The sequence below is a fragment of the Xiphias gladius genome, chromosome 4, assembly GCF_016859285.1.
Source record: "Xiphias gladius isolate SHS-SW01 ecotype Sanya breed wild chromosome 4, ASM1685928v1, whole genome shotgun sequence".
NCBI classification, from domain to species: Eukaryota; Metazoa; Chordata; class Actinopteri; order Istiophoriformes; family Xiphiidae; genus Xiphias; species Xiphias gladius.
The window spans coordinates 12661802-12678350 of NC_053403.1; the positions used below are offsets into that span (position 1 = coordinate 12661802).

At 41.4% G+C, this 16549-nt stretch overlaps 1 protein-coding gene across 2 annotated transcripts in view; it reads right to left on the minus strand.

Moving 5' to 3' along the window:
* Positions 1-2338: 2338 nt before the first annotated feature.
* LOC120788730 (protein EFR3 homolog B) overlaps positions 2339-16549 on the minus strand; it is a 28177-nt gene continuing 13966 nt past the window's right edge. For both annotated transcript variants that reach the window (XM_040124772.1, XM_040124773.1), the window contains exons 5-23: positions 14887-15008; positions 14391-14540; positions 11914-12048; positions 10821-10899; positions 10188-10323; positions 9883-10044; positions 9543-9654; positions 9344-9395; positions 8368-8540; positions 8153-8228; positions 7587-7748; positions 6946-7077; positions 6782-6849; positions 6510-6637; positions 5914-6005; positions 5691-5739; positions 5355-5461; positions 5201-5250; positions 2339-5021 (exon numbers count right to left, since the gene is read on the minus strand). In XM_040124772.1, the coding sequence (XP_039980706.1) occupies positions 4916-5021; positions 5201-5250; positions 5355-5461; positions 5691-5739; positions 5914-6005; positions 6510-6637; positions 6782-6849; positions 6946-7077; positions 7587-7748; positions 8153-8228; positions 8368-8540; positions 9344-9395; positions 9543-9654; positions 9883-10044; positions 10188-10323; positions 10821-10899; positions 11914-12048; positions 14391-14540; positions 14887-15008 (2091 nt within the window). In that variant the 3' untranslated portion in view covers positions 2339-4915. The remainder of the gene's footprint in view (positions 5022-5200; positions 5251-5354; positions 5462-5690; positions 5740-5913; positions 6006-6509; positions 6638-6781; positions 6850-6945; positions 7078-7586; positions 7749-8152; positions 8229-8367; positions 8541-9343; positions 9396-9542; positions 9655-9882; positions 10045-10187; positions 10324-10820; positions 10900-11913; positions 12049-14390; positions 14541-14886; positions 15009-16549) is intronic.

A 16549-nucleotide genomic window follows, 5' to 3' on the forward strand; every position in this document is an offset into this window, starting at 1 on the left:
TTTATTTACAGAGTGGTATCTTTTTTTGTAAATTAATGTTATATTAAAGATCATTTTGTTTGTGGCAAACAATAATGGTAATTGTCTGACTGATTTCATTTGAAGACTTACTACTTAAACTCTAAAGATTATTATCACAGACATGTATCCATCCCAATGACGTGCAGCAGTCCGAAAAAAAAAGCCGAATTATACATGTATTACGTCACGGCCAACGCTTAAAGAAACCCTGTCATATACCAGACACATACAAATAACATCGACGGAGGACTGCTGTCAGCAGTCGAAACTATCAACAGGTGTATGACAGACAAGTCAACTCAAAGCAAGTCAGTTATCCATGCGGCCCAAAGTCTGTCTCAGGTGGCTTTACAATCTGTTCGGCGTACAACCCCCTCTATCTTTGCACCCTCGATTTGGATAAGGAAGAAGCTCTTTAATAGGAAAAAAAGAAATCAACATACACTACAAGATATCCTCATGTAACTGACTTCTGATGTAGCAGTGGTGACTTAGGTACTTCATAGTTGAAAGACTTTTTTCACCCGCCTACGGTCCTTGGTGAGACCTTCCTTGAAGAGTCGAAGGAAGATCTCGCTATCTTCCCCGGGGCCGTTAATACCACTGTAGGCCCGTGAATGCATCCCATTTTCTTCTCTGCGTACTCACACACATCCCTGTCGGGCACGAGTTGAATATGTTTGATGAGGTTCCACTTGATCGTAGCAGGGGCTTCTTTGATTTTCTTGCAAGTGGCATTGATGAGGCGTTTCATCACATCAGACCGTGGAGGCTTTAGCCCCAGGAGGCATCCTGCCGTGGATAAGGCTTCTGACATTGTTCGGACTGAGCATGTGCCATTCAACAAGCTCAGCCATTTAGGACCAGAGGCCCCCATAGAGAGGTCATTCAGGAGCTATAGGTGGTCCATGCTGTCCTTTTCAGAGTCACCACACCCATCTCGGCGGTGGGACGTTGCTCACTCCCGGCGAGGTACAGACTGGAGAGTGGGGCACAGGGTTTTTTTCGGGTGGTTATCCTGGGTTCCGCGATTGCTGTAGGCGTGACTGAGAACCCACTGGCCAATTTCCAGATTTGTTGTTGTTTTTCAAGAGACATTTTGATGATACCAGCCCGTAAACACTGCTACTGTTTCTTCTCTTCACATTTTATGACTAGCTTGTCCAAGGAGATAGAGAAATCCCATCCTCTTCTTTCCAGTTTTTCCCCATTCCTGCTCCAGCTCCACAAAATGTGGTGATGTCAATGTACTCTTCAAGTGTTTCCTCTGGTTGACTCTCCATTGCCCGCCCATCCTGGTTCTCCCGGTCCTTTAATAGTATATACACTTTGGACACCAAGAACTGAAGTAGGAAATGAAGACTCAAGTCTGAGCTGCCATCTTTATGAAGAACGAAGCACAAAATAACAAAGGCAAACACACTTATACAGTCTCTACTCTAGACATGCCCCATTTCTAGAACATTTGACAACATTGTATGTAATGTCATGGTTAATCTACAGACAGGTGATAAATTAAAGGAAAAACCAACATAAAGAGTCTTAGTAATGTGTTGGGCCACCACGTGTAGCCACAACAGCTTCAATGCACCTTGGCAATGAATCTACAAGTCTCTGGATCTCTACTGGAGGATGAAAAACATTCTTCCAAAAGATATTCCCTCATTTGGAGTTTTGATGGTGGCAGTGGAGAGCGTTGTCTAACATGTCGGTCAAAATCTCCCATAGGTGTTCAAGTGGGTTGAGATCTGGTGACTGCGAACGCCATAGCGTATGATTCGCATCATTTTCATATTCATCAAACCGTTCGGTGACCCCTCGTGCCCATTGGACGGGGGACATTGTCACCCTGGAGGAGACCACTCCCATCAGGATAGCAATGTTTCATCAGAGGATAAAGGTGATCACTCGGAAAAACTTTGCACTGATTTGCAGCGACTCTTTCCCTCTAAGGGGACGAGTGGATCCAAACCATGCCAGCAAAATGCTCCCCCACTGCATAACAGAGCCACTGGATCCCCTGACTGCAGGGTTCAAGCATTCCGGCCTGTAGCGTTCTCTTGGTGTACGCCACACATGCATGTGCCCACCTGTCACGAGTATGGTGAAGGATGACTCATCTGAGGACTTGAGGTTAGCGTCTGTCATCTGTCTTTGTAGCTAGAATATCTGAGTCAACAATTTTTTTCATTCCCTGCAATGATGATGCTCCACCGCCTCCTGTGTCTCAGGCAGATTACATCAGAATACAACATTCTTCTTTAGAAGGGTGTAATTTTTCTCAATAATAATAAACAAATCCGAACCAGATCATATCTTTTATGGTTACAGACAAATTTATTGTACAACACAGCAACATTACTAGCATGCAAGGTCAGGTATGACACTCATAAGGCATTTTCTCCGCGTAAAAAGCTGCCTTTGTCACTAGGTAATCCAGTTTTTAAAGTGCAAAGTTCACAGAATGAATAGATTTGACCTACGGCACTACATTGTAAACAGATCTATTAACCAGACATGTAATGACAAAAATAAGATTGGATTACCGTCAGTTAATATTACACTATTCAATGACAACAAGCAGACTGATAGATTTACAGGTCTTCACTGCGAAGTTGAAATATGGCGAAAAGACAGTTTTACAAGGTGTCACTGGAAGGTTTAGACAGCTGCACATTGGTCTTAGCTTGTTCTTCAATAATGTGGTGGAACGAGTCACTGGACAAAAACTGTAAACTGTGTCTGAAGAGTTTGGTCTTGGGCAATGACGATAAAGACACACATCTGCATGAACGTTCAAAGGGAGACATGGACATTTACGCTCACTCATGCACAAACACACACGCACTGACAAAAGGGTAAACGTGAACAGACAATCTGATACACTGGCATCTGTGGACATAAATATACATACAGGGGACACTACGTTGTATTAAAAAAAAAAAAAAATTTAAAAAAATTGTAAAACAAACAGAGCCAACTGGACTGTAACAAATGACAATCAGGAACAGACCAGGCAATGGTTGCAACACATGCCACGCCCGATGCAGTTAAGCGCAGGAGCAGGAGGGGCGGTCCCTTTAAACATCACAAAACTTAACCATTACAGCACCACCACCACCACCACCACAGAAGGTACGAGTTAAATTGCACAAAAAGGATCTGCTATCAACAGTTGGACCATGTTAGCCAGGCCAGTGCCAAATTATTGCCATTATACCTTGTTTTTATACCTGTGAGTGTGTGTTTGTGAACACACAAAATGGCTTTTAGATATACTTAAATCTTGGTGTCTGGAAAAGGTGCACTGCTTTGAGGCTTTCACAGCAGCAGTAGGGCATAAAAACAGAGTGCAAACTCATTCCAGCTGGACTCGGGATGTAATGGCAACAATACAGATCATGATGATGATGATGCTGAACCCTGCCTAAAAACCTGTGGCTAGTTATGAAGTGGAAAGTAACTTTTAGACCTGTTTTCCTCGTGAGACTTTATCAGATGGGCTCATTAATACTCCATCAGTGTGATCTGGCTTCCGGATGATGCAGATTTCTACTGTGGGCTGTTCAGACCCTCGTCGATACACATTTCAATTTCATGTGGTGCTGGTTACTTATTTCAGATTTTAATAAAAAAGTATCTTAATACTAACTAAGTAGCTTTCTACCTCATTTATGGACACAATCAGTGCAGTGGCAGTCTAAAATTAGAATTAATATACAGTATATATACATACACAACAACATCCCTACTCTGTACATCAGGATAAAGATTTATATATTTCTCTGTATATACACATTTATATGGGAAGGAAAAAAATAAAGGATCCTTTGTTATTTTTCTAGTGTTTGGTCTGGTAAACACTTTAGATCTTCGGGCGTTTAGTGTGGTCATGACTGTGGCGCATTGTGTGTTTTTGTGTATGTTTTAACTTGAGTCACCTTTAAGGCACACTCACTTTGGAGGATTACACGCAAATCAGAAGTTATCTTTCGTTTATACCCCAGCTAAAAAAAATAAAATAAATAATAACAACAACAACAATAATAATAACAATAAGTACAATAAAGAGTAGGTGCAGGGAAATAAATGCCCGTCATGAGAGACAAAAAGCACTTTTGGCTAACACTAAAAAGGCAAAATTAAAAGCAGTGAAGCATGAAACACTGAAGACAGATGTTCGTGAGCTGAGTAACATGGGAGATGGAAAGGACTAGTTTCATATTTATATATATCTATCCACATTTCAGTCAAACATACACAACAATACACTGTTAGGTAAATTAAAATGCATCTAATTCACATACACTCTTCCTGGCCAAACAAAGAAAACATAAGATGACATTAGAAAATAACCATGATTGGTGAATCTAATTTTGTTATCAGGGGTAGTATGGCAACCTTTAAAGAACAAAAGAGTGTCAAGAATTAAAAGTGCTATCATAAATCTCCAGTTACAGGGCATGCAACAGGTCAATTCATTCTAAAACAATAAAATAACTTTCAGTCTGTAACTAATTTTTTTTCACCACAGTTCTCGGCAATGTCTAACTTAAAAATCCAACCAGTGGAGTTTTTAAAGAGACATCTGAGGAGAACTGAAGTGAATATGTTCAATAAAAATTATTTTTTTTTACTGATGCATTTATTGACATTAGCCAGCTTGCTTTAGCTGCAAACTAAGGGCAAAAAAATAAAGTCATTTCAGACAGCTAAGTTAATCAAGAAGTGGCTTGTTCTTTTAGTTTGCTTCAAACAACTGTGGTTGCTCCCCCACATCCGCTGGTGTTGTTTGATTCCGTGGTCAACATGCCTTTACAGTGAGGATCGGTTTGCATCTCCCAAATGCCTTTTGTGTTCAACAGTTCTGCAACGTCGCTGCTTACTCTCTGGTTTAGTACACACATAGGTCTGGGAACTTCATCTCGTAGATGGGTACAGATCGACTCTGGGTTTGGCCGTAACCTGACGAAATGGTTCCAGATGGGCTTGGTGGGGGTCTTGATGTGAAGAGGAAACAGACTGCAGTCATCATCATCATCATCATCATGAGTCAACAGCATCATTATCGTCATCACCCATTTAGTCAGTATCACTGCCATCATTGTCATTATTGCCCGCTACAAAATTATTAAACAAATACAATTATTTTTAAATATCTCAAAGCACTGTCTCTTACCTGATTGTAATCTCAAAGATCTGATTTAGTTTGCTCTGCAGTTGAGTGGCCTGGACAGGACAGAATAAATCGTATTAAGCAATAGCAAGAAGCTGTAACAAGAAAAAACGTTTGAAAAACAATCTAAATAAAAAGCAAAATGTTTTTGATGTACCCTGGCACCACAGTGGGCAGCTATCTCCTCAAAGGGGGCCTTCTGAAACTTCTCCACCACTTGTCTCCTTCGCTCCCTCTCCTGCTCCTCCATACCCACACTGTCCACTAGAGGGAGGCAGAAACAAAATTTAAATTCCAAAATTGCATTACAGAAGTCATTACTATTCATCTGCAATCAGGCTTTGGCAGCTCATTTCCATTGTTTCCATTCCATTATTTTAATTACTAAAAAAGCAACAGAAAGTTTAATGAAACAAGCACATAAGTGTGGTGATGCCGTGTTGCCAAGTGTGTAATTTCATTAATACTTAAAAGCCATAGTGAGTAGACTTACCTATGGCATTTTTCAGGGTTTCAAAAGTGATCTCCTCTGCTGGTGTCCTCTGCACAACAGAAAAAGTAAAACACCCTATGATGCAGTGAAGAGGTAATATACTGTATACTGAGAGGTGAAAAACTCTATGCTGAAAGTGTTTACACTAGTGCTAAACTTCTCTATAGGGGGCATGTTTTAGTTCTAGACCATAAAATTGTTGTAAATGCATTTGTGCCTTTACCTCTTCTTTCTCTGGACTGTTTCGGGACTCCACCTCCACCTGGAGTGAGATGGTCTCACCAATGCTTTTTCTCTTGGACAGACGGTCCTCATCTGGCAAGACAGTGAAGTTGTTTTGTTTTGTTTTGGGTTTTTTTTTAATAGAAATTTCTTAAAAAATTGTGCAAAACGTGACAAATTGCTAATTTTGATGCATTCATTGAATAGGTCAAAACTAACTAAACCCGAGTAGAAAAACAGAAAGTCTAAGACTTCAATGGGCTGACAAATGAATATAAAAATGAACAGGCAACCAAAAGAGACTGTCCTAAAACTCAATGATCCTTGTTCACACCCCAGGGCTGGAAAAGGGTCTGCACTGATGAAATGTCCTTTAACAAAACACTAAATCCTCACAAGCTCCACTGGAGTAGTGCAGCTTCTCATTTCCATTCAGGAGTAGATAAAGCACCTAGACAAATCTGTACCACGCTGGCAAGACAATAGACATTATCTTTATTTATTATTACCTACTTAAAGAGAAAAGCGCAGTAATCATTTTAAGAATTCCTCCACTTTGCTACAGCTGACGTTATAACACAAGGGATGTATCTGTACCTGTATACTGTGGGACGTAAGGCGTAGCCAGTCTCTCTGTGTTGTAACCACTACCTCCGAGGACCTCAGTGATCTTCGACTGGAGGAATAAAACGTCCCCTTCCACCTTCTCCAGTGCGGAAGGCAGCCTTGGAAGAAAGAGCGAGTGGCGAATGAGGTTTTTTTTATTTAGTAGAGCGTAGTAATTCACTGCTAGTTTTGAATATTTAAATATCAACTTCAACACTGGTATGGTTTGGGAGAAAGGAGAACCAAATGTGGATGGCACATACCTGGGGCTATCAATGAAGACATCCTCAGGCAAAAGGTAGGGGCTTTCTTTCTGTCTGACCTCAATTACCTAAAGGAGGGATGATAAAGGCAGTTTATTAACACAGATTCTTGGGATACTGACACAAAGACACACATTTAAACACAAAGAAGCCAAAGTCTAGACCTCGTGTATGTGCTGGCAGAAGGCTGGGACGGTGGTGAGCTGGCAGATGAGATTGAGGTAGGCAGCGGCGAGGGCATGAACAGCACAGCGGTTATAAACAGGCAGAGCCTCGTCGGTGGACAGAGCCAGGTCCTGCACAGGATGCAAAGAGACATCAGCACTATAAAAACACGCTACCTGACGAACTCTGCCACTCAAATCTAAAACACAAGCTCTAAAATAACTTGCACTAAAAATGCATTCAGACGATAGACTTTAGATATAATTTTATGCGTCTTGGACTCTGTCCAATCCTTGACCTTGTGTTGTTAAATTGGTTTTTATATGTTTATTTATTGCTAGTTTTATCATTCATGTTTAAAACATGTCTTTCCATTTTTAATCAGCTTCTTAAGATATCTTACGATCATTGATTTGATGCACTCTTGTAAAACACTTTGTGAGCTTTGCATTTAGATAAGTCCTATATAAATTAATTCATTAGTTTATTGCAACACTGACCGCTAAAGTAGTGTTATCAGTACTTCCAACTGTAGCCGGAAGTAGTAACCGCATGTTCAAAAATTTTGTCCTAAGCAAAAACAAATTAGTAAATATAATAAAACTTGAAATTACTTGATTGCATGCATGTGCGTCAGTACCTGCAATGCGAGTGCCAGGCGAATGAGATCCACCACCACCTCTTCGTTTGCCAGCTCCACACTGAGAAGGCCCAACAGAGCGAAAAGGGTCTCGTAGTGCTGCCGACCACTGCTCTGCTCCTTACAGCCCAAGTAGATGTGTCGGTACAGCTGCTGGCCGTGCTGTGAGCCGAGGACGCACAGAGAGAAAGATGACTCAAGAGTAAGACAAGGAGAGGGAGTACTCTAGTTTTTCCAGCAGTTATATAGCAAATGTAACTATTTAGTTGTTCAAAAACACTTGGTGTGTATATGAATTTGCATAATTTGCATTGGTAAGTAGTAGTTTGCATTAGCAAGTCAAATGCTGTTTTGTGAGGAATTTTCCATTTCATTGTGTTCAAAAGTATGAGAATATGATTTAAAATAGGAAAACCAGAAAAATAATGACAGAGTAGAACGCTGGGATATGAAAGTCAAAGACTTAAATTTGAAAGGTACTAAAAAAACTACTGTTCCTAAACTTGTATTCATATTTAATTCCACTGAAAGTCAAACCACCTATAGATAGAGGACAGAAGATGTACCTTTTTCATGAATAAGTTGTCCTGTCTGGAACACTTGTCAACCTTGAGCTTGAGCACAGAGATGTCCGAGATGATGCTGCACACAGAGAGGGCACAACAAGAACACTGAAGCACAGGTTGGTCCGGTTAACCAAAGTTCTAATGCAGTACAACTTAGGCCCTACAATGAACGCAGACGACAAAACTGCCCTTTTCCTACAGACACACCCACACACCTAATGTTGGAGAACTTGGGCCTGTTGTCGTGGCGGTCGATGAGACTGAGAAGGATTTGGAGCACCAGCAGTCGAACCTCCGGATCCTCGGTTAAAGAGAAGGACAGCAACGGCTCCAGGAAAGAACTGGGCAGGGCTGTCAGCATGTTGGTGGTCTGGAAACCTGCTGTCACCTGAGAGAATGATAAGCACATTTTGGGTTCACATTCTTCCAACGCACGATGAAAATTCAAGTTCACCACAGTGGGAATTTGGCCTTTATGGCATGGAATCCACAAATAGTTTCTTAACATGTAATCAGAGGGTTCGATTTCAGCCAGCTAAATACTGTAACATCCTACTCACTTCTGACTGGCTACGGATGATGAGCAGCATCATGGATGTGATGTTAATCTGTTTCAGCAATTCTGATGTATTATTTTGATTACAAGAATAATGATACTTTTTAATGTACACAAACTACATGTTGAGAAACAGGTGTATGGTTCTGTTCTGGTTTAAATGAGCATTGAGCGTTGCCGAGACCGGCAACCTTCATCAGGAGGATGACCAAAATCTTTTAGCCCACAAGAGTACAGTGAAAATTATTTTCTCAAAAGACAGAGTACAGCTATTGAGAATGGAAGAGTCAACCCGACTGCCTGACCTGAATTTACTTCTTGTTTACACTGATAGCACTACATTAAACCCGGCTACTAGCGCTACTATATCAACCCTTTGGGGCACTGATGGGTTCTGCCACTCTCTCTTCTTCACTGTCACCTCTGATGCTTCTCTCTGTTCCTGCAAGTTTTGTCATCTACTCAATTTCTCACCTCTAATCTTTTACTAAGACTCTTGATTTCACACCTATGTAAAAAATAAAACTGGTGATCATCACCATCTGAGTTTTCATCTTCTGCCTCAAAACTTTATAACGAACCACATTTTTGAGGCTTTTTAAATTAACAATGATAATATAAGGATCAAGACCTACCTGGACCAAGGACTTCAGTAACATAACCTGAATCATCCTGGTACCCTCGGGCCTGGGGATGAAAGGGAAAATACAATTAAAATTTAAGCCCACACAAACAGATTTGTTTACAAGCCACTCTTGACTGAAGGACAGAATCAGTTATGGTGGAAATGGTGGTAAATGTGTGTGCATTGTTTGAGATGTAAGAATAATTTACCCAGAGCCTTTGGACGGCAGAGCTAGGTGAACCCCGGGGACAGGAATTTTGCCCATAATGAAGAGCATGACCTCTGACCTCTGGTATGTTGGTAGAGTATTGGCAAATGAACCTGAAAGAGAAAGAAACAGACGGACAGATAAACTTCAGATGGATAATAGGAGGATTTGGAGAAAAGAAATTAATACCAGTCGGAAGAAAACTCACACATGTACATACACAGCTATAAATAGACATAAGCTCCAAAGACAATCTGATCCAGTCCAGGAGCCTGTCTTGCAAAGCCTCCCACACACTAACACACAAACCAAAACACCAAACACACCGCCCACAGACTCACCGATGGTCCTGATGACAGCCTCCTGCAGCTGCCTCTCCTCATGAGCTTTGATGATCTTGGTGCCGATGTTGGTGCTGCCGTCGTAGGAGCCGGTCAACTCATAGTCCACACTCAGACGAAGCTGCCGCAGCAGGGTGTTAAAGACCTCCAAGACTGTAGGGCCTGCATACACAAACAATGAATATTTCAAAAGACCCGTTCACCCCAAACTGAAAATTAACATCTGATTTATAATGTCTGAATCCATTTAAAACACATTAGCCGGTTCCTTAGTGTGTATGTACGTGTGTGTAAATTAAGCTCACCTACAGAGCCGCTGGCTGCGATGGCGGCTGCCTCCAGCAAAACTTCCACTATCCCGGCTCGCACTGTGGCCGAGTTCTTGCTGTTGGCATCCAGGTGACCGAGAAGCTGTTGGATTACCAAGTGAGAGTGCTGGGACTGAAATAGAAGCGGAGAAGGAATTAATTAATGAAACCACAGTGGAAAACAAAAAGTAGGAAGAAAGAGAGAGCAACAGAGGTGATAGAAAACTGGTAAATTACAGACTTTCATCCAAGTAGCAAACTAAAAGCTGTGGGCTTGAGATAACACAGCCCACTCACTTTCATTTTTCATTCAGGTCCAAAATGAAGCACAGCTGTAAGGAGAAGGGTTGATGCCCAAATGGAATCAGCAAACATCTCCTATTTTCTAAGCTATTTTCGGCTGTAAATTCTTGAGAACTCCACAAATATTAGAGCCTGTTTTGACTGTCTGTTCCTACATCTTGAAATAACCACTTACAAAGACAAAAATACGGCACTGTGTGAAGCACGCAAAATGTTTCAGGATTCCATTTGGACTTGGAAATGAGGTCCACGGAGGGTAAATGAGAAAAAAAAAAAAAGGAGGCGAGGATGAAGTCTCTAAGGATATGTAGGCACTGTATCGCTCACCTGGATGGAGTACATGATGATTTTGAAGCAACGCACAGCAAAGGTCTTCCCCTCCCATAAAGAGTGGTTATCTAAGTGCCTGGGGGAACACAGATACGAGGAGAGGGATGGGGAGGATACGGAAGATGTAATTATACCAGGAGTGATGAAGAGCAGCAAGGAATAGAAAGCAAATTTATAGTTCTCCAAAAAGCCCTGCCATCAAGACTCCATATGTATTTTTTACTGTGGAATTTCGCTGATAGAACATTAAAGTGCAGGTCAACACAATCTATCTGCTCTATTTTTCAGCAGATATCTGGGCTCATGTAGCCTTAGCTGTTAATGAGAAATTAACATTATGGCTAGCCCACTACTCCACCCACACCTTCATGGAAGTATAGTATAAAGCAGGAATGATAACAACTACCAGCTGAGATGCTTGGACTGAAGCATAGTGGGACAAAGGATAGATAGATTTACAACAGACATAAAAATAAACCAAAAAAAAGGGAGGCGCATTAATGTTAAGGGCTCAGAGAGATGCAGGCACATGCAGTAAAAAGAAAAGGCAGAGACAAATAAAATAATTCATTCCAGGAGAGTGGAATTGATTCAAATGAGAGAGAGGTGGAGGAAGTGAAAAATGGAGAGGCAGTCGACCAAAACAAAAAAGCTCATCTCACAGCGGACCAGGCTCAGAGAAAAAAAATCAAAGTTTAATGAAAAGATCATAGAAGATGACATCAGAGGCACAGTAAAGCTGTGAAAAAGCAGGGAGTTGACAATGTCTTGTCAGGAAGGAACTATAACAGTAATAAAATCACAACTTTGCAAGGCAGACCTCAACATAAATGCAGTACTATACATTTTAAGTGTCCCATCTGCAAATCATGCACTCACATCTAGTCAGGAACAACTGTGTAACCTTGCATTGACCTTGTGCCCTCTTGGGCAAAACAGAGTAAAGCTAGAAATACTGCAGTAGTGCACTGAGATGCATCCTTCCTTCAGGTTTACACAATACGTCAAAAAACAAACAATTGAATTAAAGGGACAAATCACAAAGAGAGAACAGATTTTGTAATTAAAAGAGCTTGCAGGGCTGTCTCACATCAGCACGGGTGTGATGGCATTCTTGATGTTGCCATAGGCGGCTCGTCCCAGCAGCTCCCTGAAGCAGCGCTCCGTCAGCTCCACCGGGCTTTCCTTCTCCTTCTCTGACGCCTGCAGCGGCGAGGGGGAGCGACTGGGAGGGAGTGATGCAGGTGAGAGAGCAGAAAAGAAGGAGAGGAAACGAAAGAGTGGGGGGGGTACAGAGAGAGAAAGAGAGCAAATGTAGAGGAGAGGTGAGAGTTTGGAATCAATAACCCTAACATGTGCACAGAGGCTTGATTTTTTTTTTTTTTTTTTTACACAGAAACACTCTGGACTGCTGTGTCACTGCAGCCCTCACTCTTGAGGTGACTTAACCCTCTGCAGCGAAAATTAACTCTGTTTGGCGTCGTGTTATCACCATTGGAGATATATCCGTCTCTAACTTTGTATGTGTGTGTGAGTGTTTGTGGACACTCACAGACGGTCCAGCCCTTCTTTGTTCTTATGCATAGTTAAAACCTATGCCATAACTCCATCTCGGTCACGACTAGCTTCAGGTGGTCCATGAATGATGACATTATTTATTAACAGCCTAACTCTTTCATCTTTCCTGCTCCTTTTGCTGCTGCTGCTGCTGCTGCCGCTGCTTCTGCTCCTGTGGAGGAAATGTGACTGCCTGGCATATAACTTAAATGGAGCAATTTTCTTTTACTCTTTTAGCAGCTGATGTAGAAAACTCAGGTGAGCTCTAAGCTGTTGTTGAAAGGTTTCGCATTTGTTCAGCAGTAACATAACACTTACAAAGGTGCTCTCACTGACCCCTGTCCAACTGAAAAGGGCATATCAAACACCCACAGGAGACCTCATTCTGTGCTCTCATGAGGGGAAATCAGTATTACCTGCATCTAAAAGCCTAATTTTCCTCTGTAATTTGACCTCATATCTGCTTCCATCGAACAATTCACATGGGCTGTTTTTGAATCTAAAATCTGTAAAATGCATGTTTAAGGTGCGGACCATTTCAGTGAAAATTGCCAGCTGAGGCAATGTCTGGAGGAAAACTGTTTGAGGATCAAGTCTTTGCAGGCAACTACACATGACATTTAAAACAATCAACTTTTTGAGGTATAACAAACAAAACAGGGCCCAGAGAAAGGTTTTAGTATCTCCAGAAATAAACTCTCTACAGAAATTAGTCTGAATCTTCAGAAGCTAAAACTGTGCCTGAAGTTGATCTTTAAATTAACTTGTACATGTGCATGGCGATTAATGTAGAGGAAAAAAATGTACCATCTGTGAGTTTACTTAGACTGTGAGGGACAGGCCTCGTTGCTCACAAAGAGCAGAGGGAGGCTCAGATGGAAAAGTGTCACTCTGATGGATTGTGTCTGTCTCTTTCTGTCCATCTGCCTCCTTCTTTCAATAACCTCCCCATTTTAACCACTCTGTTTTCTATTACCCACCCTCTACCCAGTCTTTCAATGTTCTTCTCATCGCCCTCCTCCTTTGCTCCCCTAACCTCAGACCTCGGCATTGACGTCAAAGCGAATTTCAGAATGTGGGATAGTGCCAAGAAAGGGGGGCATCAGACTCTGCATCTCCCTCAATGCCTTTGTCTATCACTCAGTCCTTGTGATGCTTTTATTCTCCACCCATTGCACTATTTCTGTTGATGCTTTCCCCCCTTACATACTCTTCCCCTTTCTCCTTCAGATTTCCTCCCCATCACCTTGTGTCTTTGTCCTTGGATGCTGCAGGTGGGCAAACAGATGCCCGTGAGGGGAGCAGAGCTGTCTGTGGGATCACTCAGTGAAGACAATGATGATGAATGACATTGGTGATGGCTGGCCAGACTGCCATATGGGCTAATGTAGGACACACAGCACCAGTAGGCCACAGAACAATGGCTGTGGACTGTGTGAAGGAGGTATGGCCGGTCAACATTGACCCATTTTAGGTCATCGACTTTCTCACCACATGTTGGCACAGCAAGGCCCGTTTAGTGACAATCACAGACCTAACAACACAGGGGCCATATTCATCTGCTTTGAACTGAAGCTGGTAAGGAAATGCCAGTTTATATACACACTTTATATAAATCCTACCTTCATAAAGTTTATAATGTTCAGTTTTTGTTGAAATTGTTTTAGAGAAGTGTTGATTCAACACCTCCACCTACATAATTCAATACATCCACAGCACCACAAACTCCTTCCTCCAAAAATAATCATATAGTTGAATCAACACCTCTCGGTACATCTGTAAAATCAGTCAGTCCCTATAAAACACTCCCTAATATCAATAACAAGTTGTTAAACTAAACACAGTTTGACAAAGTGATAATGTGATCTTAAAAATTACCGGGAAAAGTGCCAGTATACCTGCTATATCTGCTGATTAAGGATGAAACAAACATGATAATATCCATTACATACTGTAGTTCAACAACAAATTGAAGCCAATCATTCGTCATTTTTCCCTGTGAGCACTCACCTCTCTGTACGCTCTCCACTCTGCAGGTTGAAAAGCAGAGAGGGGACGATCTTGTCCATGTGCTGAGGGTCCCAGATGTTGGCCTGTAGCTCATCATTCACAGTCTTCCTCACCACACCCTGCAGCCCCTTGATACCTGCCATGCGGATCCTGGAGGCAACAATCACAGACAGAGACAGTACAAATCATTTGACTGATTCTATAAATGGACGACTATATTTAGGAAATCACATTTTTATATGTATCTGTCAGTGTTTGGCTGTTATTTTTTCAAGGCTATATCTAACTGTTCAAAGATGTCACTTTGTCTCTTTTCAGTGGAAGACAAAGACGGCAACAAGATCACTTTTAAAAGATTTCACTTTGTTTTGAGGAGATATAAAAAGAAAGGTCGACAGCCAGCAGTAGTTTAAAAAAAAAACTTCCTAAAGTAGTCTAAAAACAGAAGATACTTAATAGTTCTGCCTCTGGCACAATCATGCATCTGTCTACTCACTTGGTGCGGATGTCAGGGTCCTCATAGCTAGAATGGCACATCTCACTGAAGCGTGACACAAAGAAGTCGTAACTGCGGTGGTACGATGGCGTATCCTCTTCTATGTTGGCAAATTTCACAAACTACGAGGAGAAAGAGATGGGAAGAAGGAAAATAAATACATTTTTTATGTCAAACAGAAACTCTACAACTACAGTAACAATTATATAATAATATTTCGATTTAATTAAAAACTCTTTAATGAAATAACCCTAAATCCTCATAGTGAATATATCTCAAATTAAAGTCAAGCTCTAGTACCATAACATCTCATTAAGAGTGAAAAGCACAAGGGCAGAGGGGGGCTCTCCCACTGGGTCAGGAAATGTCACCATTTAAACACGCTGACATTTAGCTTCACACCACACTACAATTAATAAATTATAAACAGAATTTCTTTACAATCATGTTGAAAAGTATACTACCTGTAACAAAAATTATATAGTGAATATTCAGGAAAGCAGAGGATAATTACAATACATAAATTCCCCATTCAAAATTACAAACTGGATTAGTGCAGTAACAAAAATGCAAGGACAAAAAGAGCAGAATATATGCAGAAAATTAGCATCTAAAGAAGTACTTTCCTGTGTACAAATGTGAGTGTTTGGAGTGGTTTTGAAATAATGTCAAGTACCCTTTAGCAAATTTAATGAAGTGAACCCATAACTGCGCCTGTGACGCTATTTCGGCTGCTGCAGTGAACTGCCGCAGCAGTTAATACCCGTCCCATACCCCCAGGTTTTATTGTATCAACTCTGTGTCTGCAGAAACAGACCTTTAAGGATAGAGTCGAAAACTATACGCAATGGAGAGCTGAGATTATAAACACTTTTGTTGCAACCAAAGGCAGCACTAGGAGAAACTAACCGCTGCCTCAAGTCTTTTCTATCACAGAGCCATCCATAAAAGTAACTGCAGGCTGACAGAAACACTACCTCAGGTAATGATGTTTTGAAGAGCTGGGTTTGTAACAAGGGGCTCTGCCGTATGAGGTTTTAGGTCAGTGAAACAGAGTTAGAGAACACCTGGTTGGACTTCCTGTTGTGATAAACCTTAGTCCTCTACTCTCACCTCTCTCTGACACTGGTCTGCTTCTGATGAGCCATGCAGTGCACACTACGAAGGAAAGATGCAAATGTGGTAGCTGCTATGTGAACATAAAGCATTTGTTTGCACTGATAATTACAGCATATGTATAGTTCTATGTGTGAGGAAGCTCAGGGTTTTTTTCTGCCCTGGGTGTGTGTTAGGACTCAACAATTCCAGTCAAACTAATACCAATCAATACCCTCAGAATGTTCAACAGGCACTCTGAAAGCAAAGCAATTTAAAATTCAAATAAAATTAGCAGATATGGCAAAATTCCTCTACTATTGATTTTGGTAAACAGCCTTTAATGCTCAATTAATTATACAGCCCTGATGTGTGTGTGTGCCTGTGTGTTTGTATGATTTGCGTTTGTCATAATTACACACCCGTGAGTGTGCGCGAGAGAAACTGATAGCAGGAAGATTATGAGCGAGAGGCTGGCATGTCTCATCAATCTGTGTAGGTGACTGCAGAGTTTTGCCAGTGTGGTCTGCAACTAATCTGATTTCCTTTGTGTGTCCTCTCCTGACCT